The sequence below is a fragment of the Haliotis asinina genome, chromosome 10 (genome assembly GCF_037392515.1).
Source record: "Haliotis asinina isolate JCU_RB_2024 chromosome 10, JCU_Hal_asi_v2, whole genome shotgun sequence".
Lineage (NCBI taxonomy): Eukaryota > Metazoa > Mollusca > Gastropoda > Lepetellida > Haliotidae > Haliotis > Haliotis asinina.
The window spans coordinates 44,021,376-44,045,632 of NC_090289.1; the positions used below are offsets into that span (position 1 = coordinate 44,021,376).

At 37.9% G+C, this 24,257-nt stretch overlaps 2 protein-coding genes across 7 annotated transcripts in view; one reads left to right on the plus strand and one right to left on the minus strand.

The window, feature by feature from the left end:
- Positions 1–3,690, plus strand: part of LOC137299077 (semaphorin-5A-like) — a 177,448-nt gene extending 173,758 nt beyond the window's left edge. For both annotated transcript variants that reach the window (XM_067831568.1, XM_067831566.1), the window contains exons 20-21: positions 992–1,144; positions 2,338–3,690. In XM_067831568.1, coding sequence (XP_067687669.1) covers positions 992–1,144; positions 2,338–2,741 — 557 coding nt within the window. In that variant the 3' untranslated portion in view covers positions 2,742–3,690. The remainder of the gene's footprint in view (positions 1–991; positions 1,145–2,337) is intronic.
- Positions 3,691–9,884: 6,194 nt separating this feature from the next.
- Positions 9,885–24,257, minus strand: part of LOC137297615 (centaurin-gamma-1A-like) — a 75,238-nt gene continuing 60,865 nt past the window's right edge. For 4 of the 5 annotated variants that reach the window (XM_067829487.1, XM_067829486.1, XM_067829483.1 and 1 more), the window contains 9 exons: positions 23,569–23,760; positions 22,733–22,806; positions 22,313–22,390; positions 21,349–21,427; positions 20,715–20,832; positions 20,250–20,360; positions 19,013–19,100; positions 18,161–18,328; positions 9,885–17,454 (listed from right to left, as the gene is read on the minus strand). In XM_067829487.1, the coding sequence (XP_067685588.1) occupies positions 17,254–17,454; positions 18,161–18,328; positions 19,013–19,100; positions 20,250–20,360; positions 20,715–20,832; positions 21,349–21,427; positions 22,313–22,390; positions 22,733–22,806; positions 23,569–23,760 (1,109 nt within the window). In that variant the 3' untranslated portion in view covers positions 9,885–17,253. The remainder of the gene's footprint in view (positions 17,455–18,160; positions 18,329–19,012; positions 19,101–20,249; positions 20,361–20,714; positions 20,833–21,348; positions 21,428–22,312; positions 22,391–22,732; positions 22,807–23,568; positions 23,761–24,257) is intronic. The other variant, XM_067829485.1, reaches the window with a different exon arrangement.

Below are 24,257 nucleotides of genomic sequence, written 5' to 3' on the forward strand. Positions count from 1 at the left end.
CCATGTGAAGGTGAGGGAGCTCTGTGTAATGACTGGAGCCATGTGAAAGTGAGGGAGCTGTGGGTAATGACTGGAGCCATGTGAAAGTGAGGGAACTCTGTGTAATGACTGGAGCCATGTTAAGGTGAGGGAACTCTGGGTAATGACTGGAGCCATGTTAAGGTGAGGGAACTCTGGGTAATGACTGGAGCCATGTCGAGGTGAGGAAACTCTGTGTAATGACTGGAGCCATGTGAAGGTGCGGGAATTCTAGGTTATGACTGGAGCCATGTGAAGGTGCGGGAATTCTAGGTTATGACTGAGCCATGTGAAGGTGAGGGAGCTCTGTGTAATGACTGGAGCCATGTTAAGGTGAGGGAACTCTGGGTAATGACTGGAGATGTGTATAAAATTGAGGTGATGCGAAGGTGATGTTAATGTGATTCTTGGTAACAATGGGACACATGTTTGGGACTTGTGTGAAGGTTAGTGTATTTGATACAGATGATGATGAGATGGAGCTGTGTGACAGTGAGGCAACTAATTATTGGAGATGTGTAAGACTGAGCCATATGAAGTGAAAAATGAGATGTTGAAAAAGAATGTTTCAAATGGAACTTATGATGGTGGCAAGAGATTTGGGTTTAAGCCAATCATGATTTGAAGCTACCAGCTCAATCTACTTCATCCTGTGTACTCTTTCTTCATGGACCCGTGAAGGTCCTGGGGTAGAATAGGCCCTCAGCAACCCATGCTTGCCATAAAAGGCGACTCAGCATGTCGTGAGAGGCGACTAACGGGATTGGGTGGTCAGGCTCGCTGACTTGGTTGACGCATGTCATCGGCTCCCAGTTGCACAGATCGATGCTCATGTTGTTGATCACTGGATTGTCTGGTCCAGACTCGATTATTTACAGACTGCCGCCATATAGCTGTAATATTGCTGAGTGCGGCGTAAAACTAAACTCACTCACTCACTCACTCTTTCTTCATGGCCTGAATGATATTGCAGATATACAACCCATGGTAGGAGACTGGTCAGTCTGGACTGAGTGTACCCCCAACAGCGTCCAGTACAGGCACCGTGTCTGTGGCCAGGGCCAGCTGGGGCCTGACTGCAGCAAAGACGTCATTCAGCTCCAGCGCTGTACATACAAGATTCATGGTTAGTGGTGAACAGACATCATAATGAGACAATCTCGAAAATGAAGGATGGAGGGGTAGCCTATAGTGGTGTAATGCTGAAAATACGGGTTTGATTCACCGCATGGGTACAATGTGTGAGTCCCATTTCGGGTGTGCTGTACTGTGATATTCCTGAAACATCACTAAAAGTGGTGTAAAACTAAATTCACTCATTCACCCAAACTGAAATGTAGACTGACACATAAATAAGTTCACACTGAGCTAAATGTTGAATATATACGTAACCATAGAAAATCAGTGGATTTACAATAAAAAAGGTGATACAATGGGTGAAAAAAGAGGCTGCCGTTCTTCAGTCCAAGACTTCAGTTTTTCTAAATAGGTTTTCAAATCTGCATGTAGTTAAGGTAGGAGGTACAAAATGACCTTGAATAGTTATCTTGTCCCTCTTACATATGGCCACCTAGACTAACACAGCCTCATTAGTTGAAACTGAGCCCCAGTGAAAAGGGACACTGAGTGAAAATCTAGACTTGCTTCATTGGGGGCTATATTTTGCAAGAAGAGGAAGGCAGAAGTGAAAACAATGTGGTTAAGGGACTGTGAGACAGATAAACAGCCACCTTTCTAGAAAACATAACGTGTTAGCAATCAAGCTTATTGTGTCAATCAGAGAACATATATCGGTATATAGTCTCTGTGTTAATGTATGCAATATGGGCAGATAACTCCAATTATCTATTTATAGCAGAAAACTCATCTACAAATCTTCATTCACCGTTTGTCTTCAGTTCAAATCCTTCCACACAAGTAGTTAATTTACTAGTATTTCAATAATTTTGCTGCCAGTTAATTACAATGAGTACATTTAAACTACATAGCATATATTAAAATTGATAAGCCAAATTGTTAGGAAAATGTCAGTCTGTAGAAGGGGTTGGCTCACCTATGGGTTACACTTTCATCAAACATTTTTCAGGGGTTTGAAAACTGCACTCTATCGATATCATTTGTGAACTAACAAACAAGAATATGACTATGCATATGACAGCATGGTTTACATACCAGTAAGGTACATTGTCTGTATTCTGTTTGAAATTCAGAAACTATACTTATATTTTGTACCTTTACGAATGTCTTCAGCATATGAGAAGATCAGTTTCAGTTTAAGATGGCTCCGGTGTCAATTCATACCATTTTCTTACTTTCCAGTGATGGAGGCAAGTCTAGGCGCTAGTGTTGCTGCCAACAAAAACTTTTCTCGACGAGTGGGTGGGGTGTATCTTGTTATAGTCGCTATCATTGCATTCGTCATTGGTGGTCTGGCGTCTGTGGGTCTCTTTATGTACATCCAGCGGTATCGGGACCAGAAACACAAGGATGAAGCCGAAGTATGCTGGGTCTCCAAGAATGAGATTAACATGAAACCAGTTAACACTGCAGAATCGTCACAAATTAGTCTGGATTTCCAGAACTTGGCGCCATTGATGTCACCTAATAATCGGCTAAGTCTGAATACTTTTGGATCCTTGAAAAAGGAGAAGATGACTGTAAACGAGGCAAGTACGCTGAAGCGGAATTCCATGTGGACCAACTTGTCTGTGAATGAGTTATAAATATTGATATATATGTGTGATGTCAGCAAGTATACCATGTGTGTTCCTGAACAAGTGATTGTTACTTCAGGATTGGTATGCACTATGTTCCTCTATTGTGCACTGTCCCTTTATTATGGAATGAGGTAAAATGAGGATAGCTTTTCACGCACCACATACAGTTATTATTGAATGAAAATGGGACTGAATGTAAACCAATCCAATGAAATGAATGACAAAAGTCTCAAGTCCAGGAAAATCATCAGATCATATGTTTTTGTGCAGTAGTGTCACACAAACATGGCAGATACTGTGAGAATGGCCTGTCTTTATGAGAAAGCTGTCTCTTCAAAGTTAAAGGGATGGTTCAGATGATTAGCAAGGAAACAATGGTTATTAAGCTTCAAAAATACCGTAATGATTGGATACACAGTGGACACATATATTACTACACATAGTGAATGCCGCTAGTTCCAGTGCAGATTTGTTCATATACAATTCGAGATGAAGTGAAGTTGTGTGATTGTGTGGGAAAAAGGCTTGGGAGCTGTCATTTACTAATCAGTTTAAACAAGACCACGATATCGTGAAAGATGTTTATGCCATATGACTGTATATGTGATGAAGCAGTTAATCAAGGTTGGTCTGTAAATGGAGTTAGTCTGTGATGTAGTTGTCCAAACACTACCAAGGCATGACACCATTAATGTAAAGTTTGTAATCTGAGAGGTCATTGAGCTGCACACACTGTTTTCCCATAAGCTAAATCAAAACTTCATTTTTTAGTTTAAAATATAATCTATGCACATGCTAACCTAATGTGTTTATAGGTGATGGGGGCAGATGGTGCATACTACCCTGTTAGTACTGACAACGGTGAATGCCAAACAATTATTTTGCTACAGTTTAAAGCAAACAGCTGTAATTGTTTCTTCTTGTGATATTGACTGTAATATGAATGTGTGATTGGTGTTTTGTATTAAGAAGGATTTTGTGTTTGTATTCTTCTCACTAAATAAACTGTTTACTAATTTATATGTGTTTACAGAGCAGGTGCACTCCTTGCTCCATTTGGGTACTAGTTGCTTATTGTTTTAAAAAATAATATTAATGTTTTTTACAATTTTACAGACGTAAACAATTTATATTGTCTTAAATATTTAGGTGTGTATTCTAACCAAACACTTTCAATTAATAGAAATTAATATTGTATGCTGCTTTCCATGGTAGAGGTGGGAAGGGAAATATTGACACACTGACAATAGGATGCTGAAATGTTTTCATTTACCCATGGGGTTAAGAAAAAAGTTCATAAAGCTTGAATTAATTTGCACCAGGGCACTCATCCTCGGAAACCCCGAGGGTACACATTTCAGAGGTTTATCAGAATGTGTAACCTGGAGGTTATTGAGAATGTAGTACACATCACTTCACAGACACCAGTGTATTTCATCATGACGGGAACTATTGATGTCTTTAAAATCTTATTGTGAAATAAAGTCACATGATCACATATTATTAAGGATGTGACAGCTCAATGTGGTTTTCTGACAAAGTGATTTTGATCAGTGTTTAGTCCCAAGTGGGAGCTCAAAAGGGTTACCTGTAAGAAATAAGGTGTTATGTTTAATTATTACATATGCATGTGTGTCATTCAGATTTTACAAAACTCGTGTGATAACTCATGCAGAACCAGCATGTCACACATAGTCAAATAATAATCTTAATGTTTAGATGCAAAATATTTATGCTTTAAAGGAGCACCTTTAGAATTCAGCACCACAATTTCTTGTGAGGATGTTCTCAGCCGTGAACTAGCAACCTTCGGATTGTTAGCCGATTTCCGTTAGCCCCAAATTTCTACATGAACACCTTTCATCATTTATTTAACTTCTGACGTTCTTGGTCTCCCTTTATTGAGAACAAAGTATTAAAAATGGAAAAGGAAAACAAGTGGTACTCATGTATCTACCAACTGTATTGGATTAGGTCCCCAACCCTAAACCTAAACCGTTGAAATAATTCTGATAAATAGATTACGTTGACCACACCGGCACGAAAATGAACTACTACTGGAAACTCGCAACATCGTTGGGTTTCTGTAATGACGTGGCTGGTAGAGATGAAACATCAGTGAGTGGAGCTTATACGCACTCGCCTAGCTTGACAACCTATGCTGGCATCATAGGGCATTGTTTCAAGAACATGCTATTGAATAAAATCGCCTGCAATTACGTAAAATAGTATTATGACATGTCTAAAGTTTGTGGTGCTGTATTCTAAAGGTAGGCTGCTTTAAATATTCATGTGTAATATTTTGTTGTTATCAGATTTCATTGTTTTCTGATGTTTTCTTCAGGACTGATGTCAAAATGTGCAATAACTACTGCTGTTAAATATGAAATATAATTTATATGTTGAAAGCTTGTTTTACCCCACATGAAACTGATGAGATACGTTGGATAACACCAAGGTGCTGTACACAACCTTAGTGCTAAGACAGTTGCAAATCTATGTTGTGGGATGGGATCAACATAGCACTAATTTTGCTTTGTACAACAGTACCCTGGGCCCTCTTTCACAAAGCTTTCGTAAGCCTAAGATCTTGTAACCCATCTCGTAGCGTTCATACCACGTATGTTTCAGTATAGGAGCTACAAATGCTACAAGAAAGATTATGAGATCTTAAACTTATGAGAGGTTATTGAAACAGGGCCCTAGGCTTCCTTTCACAAAGCAGCCTTTACTAAGGTTTACCTTAGCTCCCATTCTTTAACATTGCACTAAGGTTACGATCACCTTGGTGCTTTGTGAAAGGCGACCCTGGTTTCCAAGTGTATTTTAAATACTTACTGTATGTTGTATTTATTGAGTTTCTATTTATATCTTTCATGTTCGCTAAATTGGTTGGTCATAGATATGTATGGTGAGTCCAGCTGCCCCTCATTTGTGTATACTACCCAAAAGAAGAAAAGATCACTATTTATTAATGAGTTCAGGTATGGCTGATTGGAATTGCAACAGGTTTTCAATTGTAAATGTTCCCTAACTTGTTTTGAGTAGTATATATGCTTCACTCATCATGTATCATATGATCATATCATTATTATCATATATATCATATATATCACATATATACATGTCTTGTAATATTCTAGGAGGCATTGAAGTTTTGTTTGAAGTTCTGTTGTTTTCAGCAGTTTTTCACAAAACATTTTTTCTGTCTAGGAGTGACTCCTTTGTCCAGATTGTAAATCAGACTGGAATAGATATTTTTTTTCTGTTACCAAGACACTAGTCGGCTGATCTATGGGTTACACTTTTATCCAGCCTTTTTTTTTCAGGGCACAAAAAGAACATTGTATCGCTGCATGCTAACAAACAACAGAATACAACTTAGTAAAGACATCAGAGTTGCAATCAAGCATCACTAGATAAGATTATTTTAAATTTCAGTTTCATTAGACCTAAAGCAGAAATTTTCTTCAGTATTTGTTAATGTACTTATTATTTTGTCAGAACACTCCCTGGCTATGTAGCTTAGAATGTCACTGGTTTTCCCCTAAATGCACAAATAGACATTCATATATACTCAGGTTTCATTTCATGACTAAACAAAATTGAAAGATGAGATTCTCTTAGTAATATTCTGTACCATTATACAGGTATAGGATTACTGTGTGTGCAAATCATGAAGTAGTGGTTGAAATTTGAGATTATGATTATGTTTCTTTATCCGCTATGTGACTGCATGTGTTTCACCAAACTCTAAGACTTAGGCTCTGAGGCCTGTCCACCATCTTACTACTGCTCAAAGCCACATCCAACTTAACTCACAAATTGCATTTATTCACAAGACATTACCAGAAGTCCTCAGATCTTCAGCATCTGTTTGTCATCACAAGTGATAGCCCCGTAGCAGGAGAGCTGTGCCCCCTAGCTATGTTAGGATCTGCTGAACAGAATCCCAGATTCACCTGATCACAATCCTTGGTATGTTTGCACCACACCCATGCTTTCACTGAAGTAACAAGTGTGAGCACCTTTGTGCCTGCCAACACAACATATGACTGAAATACTGTATAAAATCACAGCGTTTAACACACCCCAGACACTTGTTATCCATGTCAAAACATACGACAAAAAGATAACCCTTCGCAAAGGATGTTTATTGTGACTGGTCTTCTCAAAGACATTTTAAGACAAGTATGATGCATGTTGGAAGGAAAGCTTGTTACATGTGTATTGTCAACATAAAATGTACAAAAGACACTTTGCAGTGAAGTGTATTGTTACAGAATCCAACTTGATGGAGTGATTTGATAGGTGTGTGCTCTTTTGTTGAATGCAGATGAATGCTAGTTTGTTCAACAAATGATTGAAGATCTATTTTTCCACAGTTGACACTCAGGACATTCATCATACTCATTCATTGGTCTATCTTCAAAATGTGTGCTATACAAATGATGAAGAGATAGCGAGATCATGAATATTGATTAGTCAGCAATATTCCAACTGTATCAGCAAGTCTTGTAATATTTGAATATTTCAGTGTTTTCTTTTTACAGTTTTACAATGATTGTAGTGCAACAACAGTGGTGGTAACTACAATATTTAATAACACACACATACAACATTTGTACCCCTACAATCTGAACTGCTAGCGAAAACACCCTGAGCCAAATCAATTTATCAGTTCATTGTTAGCTTTTACATTTAACTCCTCTGCAACCAGAAAGACTGAATCTGAAATGGACAAGTACCATAAGTATTCACAGAATCACTGTTGCGTATTGCAGCGATGTTCAATGCGACTTTTAGAATATTTGTTTAACTCTGCAGATCAACTGCTTTGAGTTTTTTAAATGGCAGTTTCACTATTTTAGTGTTATTAATTCATCTAGGCATTTATATTTTGAACTCTGCAACTAGAAAAGATTAATCTGAAACTAAGTGGAAATGGCGATCTTGAGTATTGCAGCAATGTTGTGTTTAACTCTTGTAAATATTTTGTTCTACTCACAAGGTACAGTTGCATATCTTAATAAATGGCAGTGTTACTTTGAAGAAGTTTGTCATTACTCATGATGGTGTTTGTGAATAATGACTGAAGCGTTTGTTCATGAAGCAACTGCGGTTTATCTCTGAAGACATCTTGGGGATAATCTTCAGAACAGTGGCAGCTGGTATTTGTAAAGTTTACTTACTTGTATTGTCCGCATAATTAACTATTAGCTACTGTCTACCATATGATGTACATCTAATACTCTAATTATTTAATGTGATAAAAGTCGTGTATTTTCTACAATAAATCCATGTGAACATGTTTGTTATAAAAAGTTGTATATGACTAACAGGTGCATGAAGAGTCAGAAGACACATATAGATGCAGCTTAGAATTGGTCATTAGCAACTCAAGTTTGTCATTAAAGGCTACTAATGACGTCAAACACTCTGACTTACTGACTTGGATGACACGTCATTGGTTCCCAATTTCTCAGAATGATGTGCCATTCATGGATTAGATCATTCAGAATGGACAAGCTGCATGGGCCTTTGGCTACAGAACTCGCAGGATTTTCAAAGACTATTAAACTGAGAACCAGTAAAAACCTAATGGTAGTTATCCCTGACCATGAGGATTTGCATCCTCGATATCTCCAGGGTCTACGTTCCGAAAAGTCTCCACTATACCCTGAACGCATCTACAGGTCGGCCCGATAATTTTATTACCTCCCTTTGCTGACTCCGCTTTCTCACAGTAGCCAACCAGAGTGGTCGCCGTTATAACCGAATTTGCCAGTGTCAACAAAGGTAGCAGTTGCAACTGCAAAGGTTTGCTCGCCGTGAGACTCAGCATTTGGGGAAATCATACATGCAACTTTATAGGTCCGAAACCTTTTTTAAAACATATGCAAGAAATCCATCTAATACTTTCAGAGAACCTACGCATGGTTTGTTTGCCAAGTTTAATCGGTTAGAGAACTTAAAAAGCGAAAGTGAGTTGTGATTGGTTCGCTCAAATTCCCAGCGTAGGCACCCGATTGGATAAAAAGCCAGCCAAGGGAGGTAACAAATTTATCTGGCTGAGCCGTAGATGCATCCAGGGTATAGTGGAGACTATTCGGAACGTAGACCCTGGAGATATCGAGGATGGAGGATTTGAGGATTTTCAGAACCTGGCTAGCTCTTCTCGAAACGTTCGTAACCCTACCAACGTCTTAAGCCCATTCTTAACACATTAGCTATGATCAAAGTTAAGAATTCTTAGGGCTAAGAACGTTTCGAGAATAAGGGCTTTGGGTCCCCTTTCACAAAGCTCTCATAATGCATTGATCTCGTAACTTTTCTTGTAGCATTAATATTTCCAGTGTTACAGTATAGGAGGTATGAATGCTACAAGAAAAGTTATGAGATCCTTAGCTTGCGAGAGCTATGTGCTTTGGGGCTCATAGACCCATTCCACAAAAAGATCTTTTTGCTAGGGTGGTCGTAACTCCCACACTTTAACAAAGACGGTAATTGTACCACTTTGACTAAGATCCATTTGTGCATGTGGGCCCTGAATAACAAACGCCGACAGGACAGATAGGCACAGGCAACACTTTTCAGGTTTAGTTTGGTATTACACTGATTTTAGCACTAGTCAAATAATATCATGACACTAGAAATGGGCTTCATACATGGTACCCATGTGGGGAATTGAACCCAGACTTCAGTGTGATGAGCAAATGCATTAAACATCATGCTACCCAACTGCCTCCCACATTTTTTTGAACTTGTAACGATGCATTAGCAATATCACACTTGAAGGACATAAGACTGTCACAACATGAAACACAGGTCTTTACATGAGTAAGTGTATTATTGTCTCAACTATTAGGCTTTAAGTCACCCCGGATTAAGCGAGTATGGTATTGTGCCATTTTCAACAATATTCCAGCAATCGGGGAACACAAGAAATGGGCTTGACACATGATACCCATAAAAGGTATCAAACCCAGGTCGATACAATGACAAGAGAACATTTTAAAAACAAGGCTACTCCATCGATGCCCTGGAATAATGCCATGTTTCAGAACTAACCTGGTCATGTTTCAGAGACAAAGTTCTGACATTGCACAACCCTCTATGTCAGCAAGGTAAAAAAAAACAAACACGCTGTGTTATCCACTTTGTTGTATTGTTTATTTGTACATCAGCCCCTGGTTGTATAAAATATCTACACAAGTTGACGTCCACGTTCCAACATGTAGAAAGCTTTCAGATGACGTCAGCTGTTTTTCAGTCAAAGCATTGTGGGTACAGATGACGGACTGTTAAAGATGTGGCCCCGCCCAGGTAGCGAAATCTCACAGGAATACAAGTCTTTGTACATGCTTCTAAAGTCAGCTGATAAAACATCAAAGAGCTTGGAGGACAGAGATAAAGAAGTATATTTATGTTAATAGTGTCTTCAGAAGATGTACAATGTCAGGAACTTAAGTACAACACACATGGCAAATGTACAACTTTGTACAATTCAGAATTGATGCAGTCTAAAATAGGGATTTTACAATAGATTATGAACCGTAAAATATTTAAATCATAAAAAAAAAAACCCAAAAAAAAACAAAAAAAAACATGCTCTTTCCTCAATGTAACTCATTTGATCAACATAATCTTTAAACCATGTCAAATACCATTGTAAGCTATGCATGGTTAATGCTTGAAATGGGATTCAAAACGATCTTTACATCGATCCTTTCATGCAGCACAGGAAAGACAGACTGTCATAATAATAATCATAATAATAATAAAACAAGATAGGTAAAATATAGATAAACATGGTTTAAAAAAGTACAGACTCTACTGAAAGTTTAAAAATCAAGTAAGTTTTGCAAGGGTATGCATAGAAATATAATGAATGACGACTGATATGATTTATTGTGAGCAAGGATATATGGTTTATTTCAAGCATCTAAAGACTGGAAACCTACTTGCCTGTCATTAACATCAGCAAATACTGAAAGCTATTACTACTATTTTGAACAATAAATTAGACATTATTAGTTGACAGTATCTTAGCTATTAGATTTCTATTTGACAGTAAAACCTTACTAGCACAAACTTTGAGCACAGACCACACTTTGTATTGCTCTCTATCTGATGTTGAAGCATGATCCCTTCCTTTCAAACACATAAGGCCACAACAAATTAATTATTTGTTCATAAGAATCGTATCTTATCGTATTTTAGCTTATATTTATAAATGAAAATTTGGCACACATACTGTTGTGTAAGTTAAACATAAGTGACGGAGTACTGTCACATACAGAATTTTATAATCACCATTTGCCTCTGATTGCCATTTTTCAATCTGGCACCAAACTGCAGCCTAGTTACAGTGGGAGAAAATGAGATCTATGAAGTCGCTGGTTCCCAATTTCTTAAATTAAAAGAATGAAAGAAAAAAAAAGAATAATAATTGGAAACGAGACTAAAATTATAGCCATACTAAGATCTATATACATCTAGGACTGCGGTAAGCTAAAGACAGCTCATGTTATGTACATACGGACGAACAAAATATTTTAGCATCTCAATAACAATTGCACTGCAGGTTTGCCAGTCTCCACAAATGGCACACAAATAAATAGGACTTCTCATGGATCTACTATACACTAACATGAATGAAATAGATGTCGTTGATAACCTGGATATAACTTAATTAGAATAATGATAACAAATGTATGATGATGGTGAATAATAAAGATATACATTATGGTCGACATATGATCAGAGGGAAACAAGTCTAGCGATTTGCTTGCGAGGGAGATAATTCTGGTGGTTCACTTTTGTTATATAGTTGTGTTAAAAACATTTGACCGCACCTAGTCAGCAATATCCTTCAAACAAGTAAATAAAAAGCACCCTCTCTCCAAGTTGAAAAGGTGTTCCTTTTTCAGATATTTAAGTGACGCATAGTCTTGAAATGATGCTTTGAGATCAAGTTTAACAGAGATACCGTGTGTCACTATTTGCATAAATTCATAATGGCCTTAGTTTAAAGGAGGTAGAACAAACAGGCAATCATCAGGATAACTCAACAGTAGTGTAAATACTTCATAGGACTGGCAATGAATTGATATACTAAGGTAGCATACAGGATACTAAAAATTAACATTATATCAAACCAGAAATAGATGTTCATACATTTCGTGCTTCAAGTCATTCATCTGAATTCTTTTCAACTGAAAACTAGCAATGTTTAATGAAGTTTTAAAGTGAAAATATACTCTGAATCCAGAAAGTTTTGAGCCCTTGACTCAAAAGCTTGTAATTTAAATGCCTCAACTGGGACTTGACAAGTTTCAGCTGATAAAGCTACTGTAGCATGTTATTCTGTATATGTAGGAAGTGACAAAATAGTGTGTGATTGTTGGGTATTAAACAATAGAGGCATGTGGTTCTTGATTTAACTGGAGTAATGTTTACCTAACAAAGTAGTCAGGCTTGCTAATGACTTGACTCCTCACAGTGATGTGATTCTGTGTGAGTGAGCATGGTTTAACATTGCTTGTACCAATATTCCAGCAATACCTCAGCAGGGAACACCAGAAAAGGGCTTAACACATTGTACCTATCTGGGGAATGAAACTCAGGTTTTCACCACGATGTGCCAACATTTTAACCACCAGGTCTACCCTGGTGTGATCATGCAGAGATAAGCGACTTAAAATTATAGCCACTTTGGCAACTTCAAAAGATGAAGCACGTTGGTGAGACTCTTGATAGAAAGAATGTGAATTTAGGTTTAATAAAAAAAAAAACTGATGAGAAGATTATCTACATAATCCTGAAATAACAATGTTTAAAAGTGAATAAAGGATATATGCCACCTTGCATTTTGTGTTTGTTCTTATTCTTACAAAATATAACTGAGTCAACTATTTAGATCATGTCAGTTGCAGTTTCCAAAATACTTTCAGCATACAAAACTTTCCAGATTTAGATTAACATGAAATCATTAAAATGGGTAAAAATGTGTAAAACAATTTCCACAAAAGTATCCATAACCCCTAAGTACACAATTAACTATGAAAAAAAAAAATCTGTGCTCAGTTTCGTACTTAACATCAATAGTTTCTCTTAACAAATAAATTTCTTTGAATCAACTTCCTGAGAAAAGGGGGTTTTGCATAGCCATATCTAAGTAGAAACACAAATTATCTGCCTAAGCCATACATCCTACTCCACATTTGCTTATGATCAAAGTCATCTGTAGTGAAAGGTGTAGTCCTTAGCAAATGTATGATAATGTGTAATGTCTGAAAGTTAAAATTATAATCCATTCCACATGTATTTCTACAAAATTCTCTAAGTAATTGAAAATTTAGGTGAATCCATTCCCACTAAAGGAGACCATCAAACATGTTGGATACCAGTACGAGGAGTTGGATCCATTAAATGCCATTGTCCAATATATTATCAGTACCTAAACTGTATCAGTTTACTCTACCAGGGACCCTAGAATGAAATTTGACAGAACATCATGGTTTTCAAATGGTATTGCAATCAGTGGTACAGTCCAACCTGAAATAATTCAATAACTTCTCCAGCTTGAGTTGTGGTTTAAATGCATCATGAATAAAACAGGTAAGTTGCTGCCCCATTGTTATTGAACAGCAATACACTTTGGCTACTATTAAACACCAGACTGTTACATATTACAGAAGGTAATCCATTATTATTTTTTAACAGAATAGCAACAATAACTTCAGCTACCCCTATACTCTTTCATAATTTGCTTCTCGAAAATGAAAGCTACTAAAGGGACTTATGGTCAATGCGAGAGTTACTTTCCTTTGCACCTTTCTCCTACAGAGTTGTCTACCCTACTTCATGTATGGTATGTTGATATCAGGAAGTACTGTGGAGCAGTTTCCGACAAGCTTTCGTCAGAACACGACTGAGATGTGCAGAGTAGCTGTCATTACCTTCTTACATATCATCTCAGTGCATGTGGAAATAACTCCTTGTAAGGTCTGCAGCTCTTAACAATTTCCCAGCTATATCACAGTACATCATTTAAAGAACATAATTCAATTTACCAATGTAAAGATTCAAACCTGGAATTTTGGTGAGGCCACAAATGTATAATCTGTACATTACTAAACCCCTAAAAGTATCAGAATTAAACTACCTATGAACAAATGATGATTGAAAAGGTGATTATAACTTTCTTAACTTTAGAACCTCCGACAGAAACTACAGATACTTGAGACACATGGAAGGTGATGATAATCTAACCATCGAATAAATTAATACAGGCTAAAGTGATGTTGCAGCTTAGCAGTGAAGGAAGATCAAAAAGCTGACACTTGGCACATGGGAAATCAAGTGATCAAAGAAAAAGCCATTCAAAAATAATCTGATTTACAATTCACAAAGCTATTTTTTTCTATCTGTTATGAGAATTAATTCTAACAGCACACCTGCTCACAGGAACATGAGTCAAATTCTACAAACATGACACTGATTAACATAGGTCTCTTGGCTCAATAATTCTTATTTCTAAGTAATTCCCACCCCGTTAGTATTTTTTATCAATCCAATGCCTCACTCTTATACACTGAACAGCAAAATAAATGCAATTTGTTCCCCCCCCACCAACTATATCGAAGACAAAAATATGAATGCTTACTTACTTTTATGAGATTTTATTTTGTTAACCTTGTGTTTATTTTGCTGTTCAATATAGAAGGAATTTTATTTTCAAGTTCTAATTTACATTACTCAATCACTATTGCATTTACAAGAAATAAGTATTCAATGACTGCAAACATTCAGTACCATTCTGCTTGATTTCTCATATATCTAGAGGAAATACTAAGCAACTCCCATGGTGTTTCCTGAGCAAGCAATGACAATTACAGTGTTCTCCAATCTATCAATATGCTGCAAAAAAACCAATAGCTCTAATTTTAACAACTTGCAAAAGGTTAGCAAATATCTAAAATATGTTCCATAAAATAAATGAAGCCTGGGGGAAGAAAAAAGGAATTCTCTTGAAAATGTTTGTAAGGTCTCATCCAGCCCCTTATTGTTCATCAATGTGATAACATTTCCGCTTTCTGTTCAGTAGGTCTTGTATTTCATCATCCTCAGAACTACAGAATCAGTTATTTGTGTGAATAAAAGATAAGGTTCCAAGATAACGGCACATCACTGAATCTATCTGACTGGTAACTGGGTTGTTTGTCATTTCATCATGGTCACTGGAGAGTTTATGCTATGATTTTTCAACCATGTAAATTTGACTACAGTCAGAACCTACTTTGTATAATGGTACCTAAATGATATAGCTGAATACAAACTAGTAACACTCATTATTCTGCTTTACATCCAAACCTTGTCTCTTTCTACACCAAATGCCTTAATCATGCCTGTAGTAACTCTTGCTTTCAAAGATATTTAGATAACATTTTTAACAGTTAAAATCACATAAAAAGACACTGCCACAAATTAACATATGACAAGCTTGTCAAGATGTGTGTTGATCACCTGAGCAATTGTTACTTAGTCATGTTCATATACTTGCTTAAAGTAATGACTGTCAGATTATATTTAGTGACTAGCTTCAGAGATGCATCGGATTGGTTAACGTCAACATGAAATGGAGCAGTGATCGACTACTTCAACAACAACTACAAAACAGGGTGCTTCATACTTTGCACAGATTAGCTCAAATAACAAACTTTTAACACAATGCTGAAACGGGAAGAGATCAATCTATCTATAGGTTAACATGATTGAATAGAGAATGAATTTGGACAGGTTTGTATGACGATGGGATTTCATGAGAGGACAGAAAATGTAAATGTCAAATGTCGAATGTCGACAAGGGGTACAGGATTCAAGTTCAACAAAGTAACAAAAGCCAGAGCCTGCTGCCAAGACCAACAGGTCAATACTGTGACAACTAGTTGTAGGAAGGTACTATCTACATCAGCCAGCACTTATATTGCAGAAACAGTTGTAAGACAATTAGTACCAGGGTGTGAATGACTCTCAACAGTTTGATAATCATGATAACATAGAGAGATCAACTTCTACAAAAGCCATCACACCCAATAACAAATACTTCTCAGAAAAAGTTAAGAAAGTCAATTATTTTTCATTTGAAATGGCCATGACAGATTAACAAAAGTCATATGAAGAAAATCAGGTTTCATTAACTTCCTTTGAGTAGTACATACTTCTAGATGTTTCTATGTTCAGATAATATTTTTATTAGAAAGAAAATACATTCCACTAAAGTCTTAATTTGAAGCATAGAAATGTTATCCAAGGCTACTACAGACTATGGAGATAGTGAAGGGGAATTTTTTTTTCTTCATAAGATGACACTATTGAGAGTTTTCCACACCAAAGTTGTGATAAAACACCAGAAAATGAACACACTTCAAGAATACCTAAATGAAACAAGAGTTGTCTACCCTGGTCTCCACTCAAAATCAATATTGCACTCCCAAGTAACAGCACAGTTTCAAAAACAATTTCAACGTTTCACATGAAAATGCATTCATATGATTAGTGACATGTACTGACGTAAATGATTGTTTCCACACAACTGTCCATTAGTATGAAAAGCTCTTCACCAAAAATGCCAACAATCAAAACATCACTTAAACCAGATTAACACAACTCATTGGATCTGTAACCTAACGTAACTGAAAAACACTGCTACTCATGCCACAATGATCAGATGATTTCACAGCATATTAAATGGAAGTGATGAAAATAAAGAATAATTAAAAAAAAACTTGAGTTTTTGTGGCATGGATCATGATTGCCTAACTAAACGATGATGATAACAACATCAACGCTGACTCCTACTGTAAACAAAGATGCTCTGTTATCTTCTGGTGACCAGGGCAGACACATGAGAAATCCCTACACGAAGTCACAAGATATGATTGCATATCTCCATACAGAATAATTTACACGGTCTCTTTATCACAACATTATAACGCTTGTAGTTGGTAACGTCCACGCAGTTACCTTGGATTGTCCCAACCTAAGCCACCATTTTGTCTCAGGGGTTCTGGGAAGGCATAAGTGATCCCACTGAATGAGGATGTCTCTTCCTCAAGCTTGACCTCAATTGTGAAGATCTCCATTGGCAGTAACGTCCAATCCATCATCCTTTGCACTTACACGCTGATAACAGCTCAAGGCAGTGAAACCGTTTAGCACTGGTCAATCTACTATTGTGCAAATGAAACAGAGCTAAGCAGCGAAACATTGACACACATGCGTTATGGGCTGGTACGTCAAACTAAGGCAATCTAGCTAATCACCTTTCACGTACACATGCCATCACTGCTGTCAAAGTGGTATCGAAATGTGACATAGCCCTGGTGGCTGACCCCACTGACAACATCAAGTCGCACTGGGACTGCATGGGACTGATATTTGTGTGTGGTTTCCATGAATACTCAATGCTTGTGCCCTTCACACTTGTGTCTTTTCTGCCTGTGGTAACTGCTCAGATAACACTTGCAGGCAATTTGTCAAATACATCATTTTTGCCCGAGGGCTGAGCACTGCCCCTCCTCCGCGGCAATGTAGGGTGTTCGGGGCAGCCATTGTTAATAAGGAGCTCTACACATTCTGTGGATCCTGAACTCTTGGCATACCACAGGGCATTCCGGCCTTCATGGTCCACCACCTTCACACTGGCATTATTCTGGAAAATAAAAGGTAATTTTTATGACACGATTGCTATTTTATACTTATCCTGACACATATGTTTACCTACCTTCACCTTCAAATGGTTACATGAAAACTTGAATCAATACCATTCATGACATTAATTTGGATATAAGTCTAAATTTGAAACCGAAAAGCGATCCATTGTAGCTGCCCAACCATCTGCTTGGGTGATGAAGGAGGCAGTAACAAGAGCATGTCAGTGTTCAGGTCACATGAGACACAAGGTGGGATAGGGAGGTAACCCACTGGTGAGCGATTTTACAACTACTTCTGGGAGCAAAGGGATTCATGTTTTCACATAACCGTTAAGAGGGAAAGAGTGATAAGCATGCAGCAAGCGTCAGGATAAGGAAAACTGACATTTTTTTTTTACTGCTGAACCCGATCAAATACATTCTATATGAAATATCGTTTTCACAAGAGACACTTCTACAACATTATAGCATCACGATGCTATGAGATCACAATCAAACTGTATCTGTTAACTGAATATGATCATGAGTACTTTTTAACAAAGGATTAACAAGGTGAGAAATACATTTGAATAATTTTACATTACAAATAGAATCTCATCCTCATTTCTTTTGATGACTTGTGTCAATATTAAGCAGCCTATTCATACATCGTTCTATGTCTGAGGCAATATATAGCTATTTGATCCATGGTATTGTTCCACTTACCCAAAGCAACAACTGCACAAAGACTACATTCCCCAGTGCTGCAGCTATATGAAGTGCTGTTCGGCCATCATCTTTACTGTACGGGGCATTGATGTCCTCTGGCTGACCATGGCCCAGGATTATGACAATATTTCGGATATCTTCGCGAACCAAAGCATCGATCAGTTGCTGTAAAACAAGCCTCAGAGTCACAGTTTTCATTGTGAAATGTACTGAATGTGGTACATTAAAATAACATTATTACTCCCCTTTGTAAACTGTCCAGGTGAGGTACATTGTTTGATGTGGAGTAATGTAAGGTGTGGAGTGGTCAATGCATTTACACACCAGCCTTCACAAGTGCATACAGTGGAAGCTGTCAAAACCGGCATCTGTCCTGTCTGGCACGTTGTCAACACCAGCATAAATCTCAGTCCCACTTGTGGCTTGAACATTTATCATCAGCTCCACAATCCGGCATGGTGTCTAAGCTGGATTATTTCTTCAGTCCCGATAAGCGCCGGTTTAGACAGCTCACACTGTATATGCATGAGTGTGAACAGCTCCCCAAATCATTTTACCACCAACATAGGTTTAGAGGACTTCTTGCTACAAGGAGTGTCCACAGAGGCAAAAAATCTCAACACCTAAAACTAGCCATAACAATGTAATACTGAGGCATTACATGCTCAGAGGCATGAGATATCTTACTGGTTCACTCATAACACAAAGACCTGGTTCAATTCCCCACATGAGTACAATGTGTGAATCCCATTTCTGATGTTCCCTGCCATGGTACTGCTGTAATATTGCTAAAAGCAGAGTAAAATCACACTCGCTCACCCCAAGATTCACCTGTTGCAGTCTACTCACCTGATTCACGGGGATATCCACATACGGGAGAGGTGGTAAAAGTTCTTTAAGTTCATACTTCGATTTCACCCATCTCTCCTTCTCATCTCTGAAAAAGATAAACATGATAAGCATGCTATTGAATATGAAACAAAGCATGGCATGTCCTAATCTTAAAATATTAAACCTTGGAATGAAGTATTTAAAAGTATGGTTTGTTTTGGGTTTTTTTTTTCAAATTAAACATTTAACAAGAATAGACAGCTGAACGTACTGTCAAATCACAGATCATAGTGCAAGAATGATTATGAAGACAACAAAACTTGTGGGATGCACATATGCAGTGATGCATGGTTCGGTCTGCAATGGTTAATGTAACTAACCAGTAAATAATCTAGTTTGAGCCAGCTATATAAGTGGTTGACAGCACAAGCATCAATCAATGCAGTGGAAGGACAAGAACACCCTGTCTACAAAGTCACATACTGAAACAACCTAAACCCGTTTTTTGTTCTGGAATGCCTCACTCACAATATCACTGTGTGAGATCATTGTGTGACAGAAGTCAGTGAATAAGCACTTCTGGTTAGCTATTCTTGAAACGTTCATGCTCATTGCAGCCCTAAGAATTCTTACGTTTGTTTGTAGCCCATGTGTTATAAACGGGCATAAGAAGCTGCAAAGGTTTTGAGAATAGCTAGATTGGACTAGAAAATCCAGTGATTGATATTGTGAGCACTGATCCAGGCAGTTGAGGTCTAATACAATGCAATCAACCAAATCACAGAAATTCAAACCATTTGGTTAATCTAAAAGATGAGTTGAGGTCAAAGGGGACCAATTATAACTAGCAGATCCCACAGGGTGGAAAGGTTAGCAAGTAATTCCTGCTCGATCAGCAATCTTGTCTTTATTTCACAAGGAACAAGTGGTAGGAAAGCCTTCATATATAAATTGGTAGGATCAACTGGACGTTCTTTGACACCACCTTCAGTAGTATAGTGTCAGTCTGTAAATAATCAAGTCTGAACCAGACACTACAGTAATCAACATCATCAATCTACACATATGTCAACCATGTCAGCAAGTCTGACCACCAGACCCTGTTTGCTGCCTCTTACAACAAGCATGGGTTGCTGAAGACCAATTCTCTGATCTTCTAATCCAGATCTTCATGCGTCAGCTACACGACATTTAAAGTGCTCTATAGACCTGTCCAGTGACCCTAAAGGTGATAACAATGAGCCTGGGGTGTTACCTAGGGGAGGTCTGGGTAGGCTTGGTCCTCTCCTTAGCACCAGCACTAGCTTCCCATACAGAGTTGACTGTACTATTGCCAATAGCAGTCATCACCTTCGTTACCTCTGGCCTAACAACAAATGGAACATACTTAAGTGGATAAAATACACTCATGCATAAAAACATTAAGCAATGTCTGTGGATGCTAAACATATTAATCAAAGCTGTATACAACCTTTCACAAATTTACAGACCAATAGCTAAGACCACATGTACAACTAATTTATATTATTACTTACTAAAAATTTAGAAGATTATCTTCCAAATTAATTACAATACAACAGGTTGCAGTTACATTAATTAATAATTTATCAGTAAAGCATCATTTGGCTTGATTTAAAATGTCAGTATTTTTCATTCAATACCAATAGAGTCTGATTGTATCTTTCACTATATTAAACATGTTACCTAGGTGTGTACTTACGGCCATTCATCCAAGTCCAGAGACCTAACTTTGGAGATGTGAGTACCTAGGTTACGGTGGATGCCAGAACACTCTATACAGATCAGAGCTCCCAAGTTAATACTAGCCCAGTCAGGGTCTGAAAAAAAAAACCCCAAAATACAGAGGTCCGTCACATACAAACATCAGGGTCACTAAGAGTCAATCAGATACTTTATCAAACACAGATATACTCACTGATCAAACAGGAAAAATTGATATAGAAAAGCTGTAATACTGCCGACAAATGACAAGATAATGTTGATACTGATCTAAAACTCACCCGGTACCGATCTAAGGCACGTCTATAGTGAGTAAGATGGGGTAAACACCCCTTGGGACAGTATTCAGGGTACATGAAGACATGTCTGATTACAAAGGGAAGAGACGGTCTCAAACCTTACCACTTTGGTGACGTATTAAAGCATGTGTATAGTGCCGTCATACCTAGCTCATGTGTGTCGTGTGACATATGAACAGCTTCCCTAGCTTTCCAGCTTTTACACACACATTTTGACTGTAGCCCTGAACATGTCCTTGGTCACATGACGTGGAAAATCCAGTACCAACTGACAGGTGACAACATGCATCCACAGTGTCCTGTGCCACAACTTACTTGGAGAGCCACAGTCTGCACAGGCATTGTTTCCCCTCACATTCCGGATTGCTTGCATCCCTGCTACATCTGTCAAGGCCTGTAAAACAAGCATTCATACTATATCCCTGATCACTATTTATTTACCGTCTAAGAAACTGTTAACAAGTCAAGAGAACTGAGGATCAACACTGGTTTCACAAACTATTTTCTTTTCTGTTTAATGTCCGACTCACCTATTTTCCAAATGCATATAGAGGTGCTCTGCAAATAACTGACTAGGACCAGACATTCTAGTGATTGCCAATGTGAGCACTGCTCTGCACAACTGGGATATGATGACATGCATCAACTGACATGCATCAAGCCTGACCACCCTAGTTGCCTCTTACAATAGTAATGTGTTGATAAAGACCGACCTTTATCTTCAGAGGTCTAGAAAATATTTTCTGAGATTTCACAGAATGTCCGTTATGTTAAGGAAGTCCCAAAGTGATGACAGTGACCACCTAGGTGAAACCATGCCCTGGTTTGATGCTGACACATCTTAGGGCAAACCAGCATCTGATCCCATGATCAACGGTATCGGGAGCATGTCCAAAAGATGGAACTCTACACAACAAATCACAGTGCCTCAGACAATTGGGCAGTCGCCTACCCCTGACAGACTGCCTACCCCTGACAGACTTAAAGTAACTGATCATCTGGCAATTTAATTCTACCTGACAATACATACAGTCGCTTAACTGGCAATGCAGGAAAAACAAGTCAATCATTGCCTTCCAAGTCAACAGTGTAATAAAACTGTCCAAGGTAACAACCCTATTTCTTCTAGTCCATCCTTAACTGAGAACATTGTATGAATACTAGTAAGGAAGAAACCTGCCGACTTTGGAGAAAAAAAAATCCATTTTCCCCAAAAGGAATTAGACTTACTTAATCATCTTCCAATAATATCCATGGTGATACAACTTAATACAGTTACCTTTGACTTTGAGCTATCATTGCCTTGAAGACTAGTAAGAATTTGTTGCTCGATCGCACACACCCACTCGTCTCTTTCCTGAAAGAAAAGTTGGCAGGAACTTTAACAACATGCTTGTTTTCATGAAAACCCCCCCCAAAACCCAGCTGATCATAGCTTCTAGAAAACTAAAATATTTCAAACAAACTTTGATCTGACCTTACCCTGTTAGACTGGGTCAAACTGACCAAGGGTAAAGATATCTAAAAATTGCAGGCTTTTCAAAGGAAAATTTATTTATGTGGTTGTTCTTAGAATGCTACACTGCTAATTATCTTGATCAGGTGTCGCTGCTAATTACCTAAGAGTAATGAAAAACCCTCCAAGTAACAGTTCTGAATTGCTGTTTGAATATACATTTCAAGCATCATGTATACATACCTCCCCATTTCCAGCCTCAAAGTGCCATTGTTTATTTTCTAAAGAAACTATAACAAACTCGTAACCATCAGAATCTGAAAAGGAAATAGAGAATTTAATATCAATGCTACTTCATTTCAGCATGTTGGCTGGGCAACTGGTACACAAGCAATATGCTTTACTACAGAAATGGACACTAGAATCGGCTATCCTGTTACAAAACTATAGGATGAAATATAAATGAATCATGTAGGCAATTTAAATCAAAACAAACCCCAAACTGATAGAATGAGAGAGTGAGCAATATTCCAGCAATATCATTGCCGGGCCAGAATGGGCTTCATACATTGTAACCATGTGAGGAATCGAACCTGGCTCTTTGGCGTGATGAGCAAACACTTTAACTATGAGACTACCCCACCACTAATGAGTAAGTTGGGTTTTACACCACTTTCAGCAACAGTTCAGTAATCAGAAATGGGCTTCTCACATACTGTAGCCACGTGGGGAATCGAACCTGGCTCTTGGAACAAACACTTTAAATACAAGGCTACCCCACCACAAATGAGTGAGTTGGGTTTTATGCTGTTTTTTGCAACAGTTCAGCAATATCACAGTGGCTGATACCAGGAATCAGCTTCACACACTGTACCCAAGTGGGGAATCGAACCCAGTCTTCAGTGCAATGAGCAAACAGTTCAACCACAAGGTTATCCCACCATCCCTCCACAGAGACTGACATGACAACACTTCCAAACTTCAAGCATTGTTCATCCCCAGACTGTCCACAATGAATCCCCAATGAATTCCCCACTATTTTGGCCATAAATTCCACACACTTGCATCCACACACTTACCATCTCCTTGACTAGGATCGATATTTTTAATCCCTCCACTTTTCGCTCTCCGATGCCTCTTTTTCACATTCGGAGTCTCTGCTTTGGAGCTAAGAGCTGAGTTGTTGATACCCAATCGTGGTACTCCTGAAGTTTTTGGTCGAGGAGGTGGGCGTGGTGAGGGACGTGGTGAATCAGAACCATCAAAACCAGCTGTAACCAACAAACACAGTCACCATAAACACTTTATCATTGATGACATACTAAAATAAATCACTTGGAAAAAGAAAAAGTTCTGAACAGAATGTTCTCAGGAAAGTTGTTTTACTGTCTTTCATTCCGTATATCTGTGTCACCTACAGGAAACTGGCAACCATAATCCAGAGGGAACTTTTACCACATAATTACTGTTAATATTAAATCACCATAAAATTAGGTTTAATTAGTGTTCATTACGTAATGGTACAAGGCCAAGAGATCAGAGACTGTGCATTAAAAACACCTTTCAATAAAGTATAATTGCAAGATCTTTCATCTTGTTGGAGGGTTACTTGTTCAACTCATCACTAAAAATATTATGATTGTATTATCATGATTATTCTAAAAATCAGATAAGATTAAAACAAAAGGAAAGAAATAAAAAAAACCAATGTGATTTAAAAGGATTCCAAAAAACAGGAATAATGCAAAATGGGTATAACAAACACACA